This window comes from Triticum urartu, chromosome 6, assembly GCF_003073215.2.
Source record: "Triticum urartu cultivar G1812 chromosome 6, Tu2.1, whole genome shotgun sequence".
In the NCBI taxonomy this organism is placed as follows: domain Eukaryota; kingdom Viridiplantae; phylum Streptophyta; class Magnoliopsida; order Poales; family Poaceae; genus Triticum; species Triticum urartu.
Window position 1 is genome coordinate 536,368,000 of NC_053027.1, and position 10,471 is coordinate 536,378,470.

Consider the following 10,471-nt stretch of genomic DNA (forward strand, 5'->3'; position numbering starts at 1 on the left):
CTGTTTGTCGGATCAGACAGTGGCCGGGACTGCGGGGCTAGAGGGGCGGCGCGGCAGGCCGCTGTTGATGTTTTTAGATATTTTTTGTACACATGATTAGACGTTTTTTGTTCTGCAGAAATTGAACCAAAAATGACTAATCGTGTATACCAAAAATGTCACACATTAAAAAAATGTAGGTGAATTTTTTCTATACAAAAACTGCACAGGTTTGACAAATGTATTCGTAATATTTTTCAAAAAATGCTTGTACAATGTACAAAATGTTTGCATAGTTCAAAATAATGTTATTTATAATTTTAAAAATGTTTCAACATGTACTTGAAAAAAATGAATATGTATTTGAAAAAAATTAAAACATAATTTTGTAAATATGTTAAACATTTATTTAAAAAATGTTACACGTGTATAAAACAATGTTTTACATGAATATGTAAAATATAGAATGTGTATGAAAAAGTAAACATGTGTTGGAAGAAGAAATAAAATTAGACATGTTAAAAGAATAAAAGGAAAACAGATAAAAAATCATAAAGTAAAACGAAGAAACGAAGAAAATCAAAGTAGGAAGAAGAAAAAATAATAATAACCAAACAAAACTGAAAGCATATAACATACTCCCTCCGTCCCAAAATAAATGTCTCAAGTTTAGTACAACTTTATACTAAAGTTAGTACAAAATAAAGACACTTATTCTATTCTAGGACGGACAGAGTAGAAAATTGAAAAACAAAAAAACCAGCAAAAAAACAAAGAAAAAAGGAAAAAAGAAAACCAGATTGAACAGACCGACCCAGCGACCGGATTGGAAACAGCTAATGGCTGGGCCGTTGTTGCCCGCCCGTAGTTGATTCCTATTAGGACTCGTTATTTGGCGTCTAAAAAATAAGTATATCAGGAATCGTTATTACTGGCGGACCGAGGTCGTCGACTCTGCACCTCGCGTCTCGGTCGGAGTTCATGGATCCCCAGGCTAGAGGAGAACCGCCGGCCTCCGAAGGCTCGTCCAACTCGGCGCCGACGGCTAGGAAGAGGACTCCGGGGAGGTGGAGAAGGATCCCACGCGCCCACCCCTTCACGCCGAGTGAAACGGCGGAAGAAGCGGAATTGTCGATGCTGAAAAACGCCGAGTTCATAGAGAACATGCGCGAGGAGGACTGCGATCTGCTCACGGAGCAGGACGGGCTCGACTTCCACGCCTTCAAGAAGAAGATGGTCCCAGCCATGAGCCTCATCGCCAAGTCCACGCTCCAAACACCTTCTTCAACCCCATACAATTCAGCGACACAAAGTAATTAATCAAGGACTTCTTCTCATTAGCACTATCTCCAATTCTATCTAGATGGAAATCTAGGTCAACTCCTACGTACAAGTTAATCCTTATCAACTGTCAATTGAAAAATGAGATCTCAGCTTTCAAATTTTGATCAAGATTACCACAATCTGTATATTTTTGGTTTCTTTCTATTGGTCATATACGCCGAATTGAACTATATTTTGGGGTCATTATTTTTTACAGTCGAATCAACTGATGACCCACTGTACCTGCAGGGAGGAGCACCTGACCGCCGAGGGCATGGAGGCACAAATACTAGCACGATTTCCTGATCGCAAGCCTTGCCAGCAAGCTAAAGACTTTGCTGAACTTGCTCTGGCGCACTACAATGAGAAGAACAAAACGGTCAGTTAATAAATCATTAATTTCTTGCCATCTCATTTTCTCTTGCACTGTATTATTTAACTTGCTCGCGATATTTTCTCGAAAAAATGTTACAGAGTGAGTTTGAGTTGGCCATGACTCTGCTATCGAATTGCTTCTCTGAGTCGTGTGGGGACATTTATGGCCATGTTAATTTCACCGCCGTTCCTCAGAAGCAGTCTGCCATAGTGCCTGCATCAAAGACCAAGAGACTGTTCTTTGCTGAGCTTATGCATACTCCGAGCCTTGAAGCATATGCAAGGGCTCAGCCTATGCGCGTGCTGCGTGTGTGCACCATTGATGATGATTCTTGTTATGGTATGTATTTCAATCCTCTTACTGTATTTTTTTCTATGGCCAAGCTGCTAATTTTCTGATATAGTATCGAAGTGATACCTGATGCAAGGAAGATGGAAGGGACAGCCAAAACATAAGTAGACTTGCAATGAATCCACAATTCACAAAATCCGTGGGCAGTTGGGACAAAAGCATATATAAGCCTATTCTTATATAATTCTCTTTTTGCAAAGATTTGGTGGGTATTTCCATTGCACTAACATAAGAGAGTCACTGGACATACACGAACTAGTTGGCCTCGGCGATATACTGCGACATACATGTATTTATCACTGCTGTATCAGTAGAGAAACTAACATGTTTTACTCCTTACATACGAAATAGTAGGCCTTAGTTTTATACTGTCGACATATATAGTTATTTTCCTCAAATTTGTGTGTGCAAGGTTGAACTCTGTTACTAAGTAAACACAAAGCATCACTTGGATGACCTTTTGCAAGAAAATAAATGAAAAGCTTAGCATTATATTTTGCATGTAGTTGATTTTTTGCCTGACCATGATGTTAATATTTGAATATCTGTTGAGTGTTGGTGATTGATGTTGTTGCTTTGTAGGTGGGTGCCATGAGATATTTAGAAAGATTGATCACAAGAGGAGTGACGACATGGATTACGAGCGTTGTCATGCATGGATAAGTAATGCTTGTATTAAAAAAATTTGGGGGGGGGGGGGGGGGGAGACAGGGTTAGGGTGGGGGGGGGCGTGTCAGTGCCGTTAGGTAGAATATTGGTTGCCGTCCGCTCGCTGACGGCAATCTTTGCCGTCAACTAGTCGACGGTAAAGAATTGGCTGACGGCAAGAGCTACTTTGCAGTCCGTAGCGGACGGCAAGGAACTGGCTTACGCGAAGGCGCGGTTTGCCGTCAGCCAGTCCTTTGCCGTCTGCTTTTCGTGAGCGGACGACAAAGAAGGTGTTTGCCATCTGCTAGCCGACGGCAATGAACTGGTTGACGACAAATTCTTTGATTCCAATAGTGTCATGGGGCCAAAAGGTCATCGATGCTAAATAAGGCTTTCCTAACTTCTTCGATGTGTATGAGGCACTGAGGGACTCGTTCATGTACTCTTTAACACGCGTGTTAACTTTATTAATAACCTTCATATCTAGATCTAAAATACTGCACTAAAAATAGTTTAATAATGAATGCAGTTCACCAAGATCCTCATTACGTTGACGCCAAATCCCATCTTTACCTTGCTAGGGATTGACTATTCGTCACCCTGGGTGAGGAATAGTTATTCTTCACCCCCTTTATTTTACCATCAATGCACCGTAATTTTATGTTTCATAAGTTTTGTCTTATTTCCGATGTAAAAAGATACCGTAAGAAAATATATAATCGCCGTAAAAAATATTTTATGTTATGTAAAATTACAAATGTAAAAAAATAGTGTAGAATATACATAAACTGTAAATTTTCTTGTCTTATGACCTATACTTCTAGTTTCTTATGCCAAATTGTACGTAGTGAATCAATAAAAATGTAACTATTTGAATTCCAAATGTAATTTAATTATGAAGTGATTGTAAGATTACCTGGGTTGAAGAATAACTTATTCTGCACTCTGGATGATGAATAGTATCACTAAATATATTTCTTTTACTTTTCTGGCAATGGAAAATTTATGGAAGAAACGATTCCCACTTCTAAGTTAATTCACATGACTCCATTGCACCCAGTAAATTTCATCTTGTTCGAGGATTCTCTTTATTTGAACTTGAATTTCTCATATCCGGGTCAAATTTTCATCGGTGGGCTGCCCCCTACATGTCTCTTCTTGGTGAGCCTTCAACTCCTCTAGCCTTCTCTTTGGGACCTTTGGAGTTTCCTTGTCCCATCGATGCAGCACATCATGCATTCGAGTAGTACATGCAACCAAGTTGGGCTCAGACTTGAAGCCACTAAATACAATCCATTTATTTTGTCTTCCAAAAAGATCTCCTTTTGTGTTTCTTGTAGGGAGTAGTAAGCCGAGCTGGCCTGCAAAGCTTTTACATCATTATTACATGAGCCAACACTCGAGGCGACCCATTAACATGTATAGTCATTGTTTTGATAAATTTTAAAAGGACATTCATTTCACTAATTTTAAATAGTGAATTTCAAATATGTAAACATGTTCATGTGTTGCACAAAATATTCATGTATATAAAAGGGGTAATGTATTTCTGAAAATGTTCATGTATATGAAAAGAAGTGTTCACGTATTTAAAGAATCAATATATGGAAATAAATGTTAAAGTATGTAAAAGATGTTTACGTATTTCCAAAAAAACAATTATATATGAAAAAGTAATAAATCCTGAAGAGAGGTTCATGTCTTGAAAAACAAATTGCACATGATCAGAAATATATTCCTGTACAAGTCAAAAAAAAGAAATATACTCATGTATCTCATATAATATTTATGCATTTTACGCAAGAATAATAGGAAAAATAAAAAGGGGGAAAGGGAATATATATATATATATATATATATATATCACAAAAAGGGAAAATACGCAGAGTTACTCGGCCCGTTGGCCGGCCCATTATATGCCCGTCACGGCGCTGGAGGAGTCATACTCTGCGTCTCTCGTCACCCAAAGGCAGCACGCACTCTAGGAGGGAGTCGACTCTGCGCCCCGCGTCTCGGTCGGAGATGATGGATCCCCAGGCTGGAGGAGAACCGCCGGCCGCCGAAGGCTCGTCCAAGTCCGCGCCGACGGCGAGGAAGAGGACTCCCGGGAGGTGGAGAAGGATCCCACGCGCCCACCCCTTCACGCCGAGTAAAACGCCGGAAGAAGCGGAGTTGTCAATGCTGAAAACCGCCGAGTTCATAGAGAACATGCGCGAGGAGGACTGCGATCTGCTCACGGAGGAGGACAGGCTCGACTTTCACGCCTTCAAGAGGAAGATGGGCCCTGCCATGCGCCTCATCGCCAAGTCCAGGCTCGACAACACCTTCTTCAGCCCCATACAATTCAGCGACACAAAGTAATTAATCAAGGAGTACCACAATTTTGATCAAGATTACCACAATCTGTATGTTTTTGGTTTCTTTCTATTTGTCATATATATGCCGAATTGAACTATATATTCGGGTCATCATTTTTACAATCGAATCACCTGATTACGCATTGTACCTGCAGGGAGGAGCACCTGACCGCCGAGGACATGGAAGCACAAATATCAGCACGATTTCCTCATCGCAAGCCTTGCCAGCAAGCAAAAGACTTTGCTGAACTTGCTCTGGCGCACTACAATGAGAGGAACAAGACGGTCAGCAAACAACTCATTATTTTCTTGCCATCTCAATATCTCTTGCTCTTTTTTTGAGACAATCTCAATATCTCTTGCTGAACTTGCTCTGGGGTACTAGTATTATTTAACTTACTCGCGAACTGTTTCTCGAAAAAAATGTTACAAACAGAGCGGGTTTGAGTTGGTCACGACTCTGCTATCGAATTGCTTCTCCGAGTCGTCTGGGGACATTTATGGCCATGTTAATTTCACAGCCGTTCCTCGGAAGCAGACTGCCGCAGACACTGCTTCAAAGACCAAGAGGCTATTCTTTGCTGAGCTTATGCATACTCCGAGCCTTGAAGCATATGCAAGGGCTCAGCCTATGCGTGTGCTGCGTGTGTGCACCATTGATGATGATTTTTGTTATGGTATGTATTTCAATCCTCTCAATTCATTTTTTATATGGTAAAGCTGTTAATTTCCTATGTATAGTATTGAAGTAATACCTCATGCAAGGGGGGTGGAAGGGACAGCCAAAACATAAGTAGACTTGCAATGACTACGCGACACTCAAGCCTGCGGCTGATGCTTGCCTGGCCTGCTTCATGTGCTCCCTGCCCCCTTTTTTATGATAAGATCATAAAATGTGTGGGCAGTTGGGACAAACACATATCTTACAAGCTTGTTCTTATATATATTCTCTTTTTGCACAGATCTGGTGCGTGTTTCTATTGCATTGAAATATGAGTCTCACTGGACATAGACGAAATAGTTGGCCTCGGCGTTATTACTGGAGTGAATTCCGGTTTTTACCCCCTATTTTGACATTTTTGACACTACTTACCCCATTTAGCGAAATTTCATCCATTTTACCCCATTTAACAAAAGTTCTGCCACGATTTACCCTGTTTAAAATTTCATGAATGTTCTGACAGACAGGTCCCAATTGTGAAGTCTAGCTGGCATGCCACATCGATGGTTTTTTCCTGCTTATTTTTCTCTCTCGTGAACCAGTCCTCACGGCTTCTCCCGACCGGACCGGCCCGATGGAGGTCACTTGCGTCTCGTCCAACGCATAATGCCTGAGTCAACCACGCTCCTTACTCACGCCTAATAGATTGCATCGCCCGTCCAGGCTTCTGCCCACACGTACCCGTCAGGCTCGCTCGAACTTATGATTAGGGATTGTCATGCAACGGCAGTGGCGTGATTTCATACCTCCTCGAGCGGCGTTATATATGGTCGTGACATCAAGGCAAGAAATGACCCCGTGGAATCCGGCTCCGTCAATCTCGCCGACGTCTGGGCGCGACATCAAGGCAAGAAATGACCCCATGTAATCCGGCTCCATCAAGCTCGCCGACGTCGGCGTGGGCGCGTCCATGTACATGCCCCCATCAGGTTGTGCTCGGTTGCAGATCTATGGGGGCCTCTCGTCCAACAAATCAGCGAGGTTGGTGAACAAGCAAGCCCTCACGTCGTAGCCCATTCCACATGATTTTGACCATCTCCATCATATGTGTATTATGAAGTTTTCCTGACTCATGCATTGGCCGGTGAGGCGTTTGATTCAGACAGAATTAAAATGCTTATTAGAAGATCACGTGTATACATATCACCCATCTATAACTGACGTATATTGATTTAAAGTTTTTTCACCATTTTGAATATTGTTGAAATCCTTTTTTTTCTTTGTTTGCAGCGTGTGTGTGATTCGAAGGAAGGCGAACAATGTGTGCTATGAATATTGGAGGCCAGAGTGGTGCGGCCCAACTTACGCCTTGTGCGTTGGACGCGAGCGACCTGCTCTGGCGATCATATCAGGCCAGCCCAGTCGAGCGAAGCTGCGAGGACTGGTTCAACGTGGAGAAAAATAGGTAGGTAAAAATTGTTGATGGGGCATGCTAGGTGGACCTAACAATTGGGACCTGCTCATCAGAATGCTCGCAAAATTTTAAAATGGGTAAATTGTGGCAAAACTTTTGCTAAATGGGGTAAAATGGATGAAATCCTGCTAAATAGGATAATTAGTGTCAAAAACATCAAAATAGAGAGTAAAAACCAGAATTCACTCTTATTACTGCGACATACATACATGTATTTGTCATTCCTGTATCAATAGATAAACTAACATGTTTTACTCCATACATACGAAATAGCAGGCCTCAGTTTTATACTGTTGACATATATGTATTGGTCATTGGCTCATTGCTGCAACAGTAACAAAATAACATGTTATTTTCCTCAAATTTGTGTTTGCAAGGGTTGACTCTGTTACTAAGTTAACACACATCATCACTTGGATGACCTTTTGCAAGAAAATATATGAGAAGCTTAGCATGATATTTTGCATGTAGTTATATTTTTTGTCTGACCATGATCTTCATTTTTGAATATTTGTTGAGTGTTGGTGATTGATATCGTGGCATTGTAGGTGGGTGCTATGAGATATTTAGAAAGATTGACGACAAGAGGAGTGATGACATGGATTATGAGCGTTGTCATGCATGTACCGACCGTATCAAGCATCCGAATGGGCAACTGTTTGATGGAGGGCATAACAGCAGCAGGATGCCATACTACTCTGCCTAACCTAAGCATTTAAGTGCATCCTTGAAAAGACGTAAGTTGTCAAGGCGTGGGGAACTTGGATGCAACTTACTGTAGTGCATTTATAATGTATGCTGCCAGTGCATCGATAAGTAATGCTTGCATTATATAGGTGAAGCTAAGCTGGTATATATGCTAGCTAGTACTGCATCGGTGATGCTAAGTTATTATACGTGGCGTGTGGGTAATATTAACAAGTTAATTTAATGATGGTCAAATCTGAAAGACCTTTCTATCTAAGGTTTGGCAGCTCATTACATCTTTTTTCATATATAAAAGGTGATATTAGTGATTTTGTTTGTGTTCGCTAGTGTCCGGATCAGTAAGACTTGTTCCGTATTAAGATTTTGCACTTTGTTTACCAACTGTCGCACGCGTTGCAGAGGGAAAAGTGAAAAACAAACTGACTAATGATGCATCGCAAAATTGAAAAACCTTGTGAAATGTCTTCAGCTTGTCGTAAACACATTGAACCTTAACAAAATTTATGAAACTTAATAGAGATTAATAAACTCATAAAAACAATTAGCAACATCCTAATGGTATTTTAGTTACACATTTTGTACTAAATCAAAAGGGCGACGCAGTGGCTCCCCCCTTCGAGTAAAGAACGTACATGCTGACCCTCTGTATCTACCATCTTGCGCGCATGTCGATGGAAGAGGTGCCACAGTTGGGAAAGAGATAGACGGCTCAGGGATAGGAACGGGAGATAGAGAGGAGATCCAAAAAAAGATCACCAAGTTGGCGTAGCAACGAAAACAAGATAGTCAACTAGTAAAAACCGGTCACGTGTGAAAAAGAAACAGCTTTTGGCGGGGTCGGGGGGTCTTTTGAACGGTTTGATAAGTTGGAGGTGTGGAAAAAACTGAGGGGGTATCTTAAACCGTGTGGTTATTTGAGTGTTGTAAAGTGAACTTTTCTCAATGTGATAAAAGACTATAAATGTGAATGTTTTTTTGTTTTGAAAATAAGGTCATCTAAATAAAATACATATTGCCTTAAATTGATATTACCCAAACGTCTATTAGGGAGCTACTTCCTTGCAGGAGGGGATGCTTAGAACAATATATGGATGCACATGTGCTTCTGATGGCAGTACTGAACTGCATGGAACCAACATGGTTGTGGGATCACATGGTATTCAAACGTTAATGTAACAACACTCTTATATAAGCATGAAAAGAGAGACCAAAAATTACTGTTATTCAAGAATAAGAATAAAATTTTTGAGCATTTGCACACCTAACTCGAGAATGGAGTAGAATAAGTCTTCGCTAGGTTCATATCAGCATAACATGTACACAAGCAATGTACATAGACTGTGCGCTCTACTAGAATTACTTTCTACAATGACTATGGAACCCACGGGGAATCTTGGACTTGGAAGCATCAAGATTTGCAACCACACTACTCATGGTCTGCCTACGAAGTAACATCACCAAAATGGCCGGATAAAGATACAATCATGTTCTAGAATCTGTCAAGTAACTAGCGCGTCTGACCAATTCAGTGGGTTATGGGCTGACCATCAACAAACTGGGCTTGAGTTATGGGTTGGTTGTTGTTAGAGGGTTTGACCTAGTTGTGCATGTTATTAGAACTTGTTACTTGCATCATGTCAGCTTGCACAATTAAAAGCCATGTCATCTAAAAAAGGTACAGATAAAGCCCAACTTATATTATAAAGCCCCAACCACCATGGCGCTTGCATGAAGGATTAAACTTCGATCTGCTCGATATTTTCGATCAGTGTAAGCTAATGGGGCATGGTTTTGTCACCTGTGAGGTGCTGAAAAGAACTACTCACTTGCAGAGTGCGTAAGTACTATCATCTTGCGATATCGCTTACAGGAAAGGCCTCCTCTTTTTATTTTTCCTCGGAGAAGATATATATGTATGTCCAGAGCAGAAACCTTTTCAAATAATACCAAAGGCAGGTTTGAGTTTGTCGAACTCAACCGTCATGCGACAAATAGTACTTGGAGAGTCGTCAATGATTGCATGCACACCTGCGTGTGTTGTGTGCATGCATACTTGCTTGCTTGCACCATTCCGTGATGCCAGTCACCGCTGACATCAATCGATACATCACAAAATAAATGTCATTCCTTGGAACTGGAAGGCAAGAGTGTATGGGGATTGGAAGACACATGCATTGACCCGTTTGCTGGTCTGTGTGCGTTTAGCCTGCCCCAACTACTTAAACTAATATGGTCATTTCAGACAAACTTGGATCGTATGATCAACGAGGTCGATTTTGTCCTCGTTGAAGAAATTAGGTGGCGGCCTAGAAGGGCACCGTTGATTTACCAACAACACAAATGTGTTGATTAGTATGATCATCAAATGATCGGGATAAATTACATCATGAAACCCATAGCATGGTATGGATTTCTTGCGACAGAAGGCAAGCTAGCAGTATGAACATGTTATCATTAGAATCATAATAGATTTGACATGAGACATGCATGGTCATCCCATGTCTCATACACTAGAAATGTCGCTTCACATTTGTGTTTGTATCTTGGATTGTCCTTGGATAACAATGTACAAATTCTCTCTCTCTCTCTCTCTC

General features: G+C 41.0%; 2 protein-coding genes across 2 annotated transcripts; both read left to right on the top strand.

Moving 5' to 3' along the window:
* The first annotated feature begins 945 nt into the window (after positions 1–945).
* LOC125516934 lies at positions 946–3,066 on the top strand. The gene is made up of 5 exons (XM_048682191.1): positions 946–1,291; positions 1,552–1,681; positions 1,777–2,017; positions 2,612–2,692; positions 3,032–3,066. The coding sequence occupies exons 2-5, from the start codon at positions 1,577–1,579 to the stop codon at positions 3,064–3,066; spliced, it is 462 nt and encodes a 153-aa protein (XP_048538148.1). The 5' UTR covers positions 946–1,291; positions 1,552–1,576.
* Positions 3,067–4,525: 1,459 nt separating this feature from the next.
* Positions 4,526–6,198, top strand: LOC125512741. The gene is made up of 2 exons (XM_048677830.1): positions 4,526–5,034; positions 5,190–6,198. The coding sequence occupies exons 1-2, from the start codon at positions 4,700–4,702 to the stop codon at positions 5,374–5,376; spliced, it is 522 nt and encodes a 173-aa protein (XP_048533787.1). The 5' UTR covers positions 4,526–4,699; the 3' UTR covers positions 5,377–6,198.
* The last annotated feature ends 4,273 nt before the right edge of the window (positions 6,199–10,471 follow it).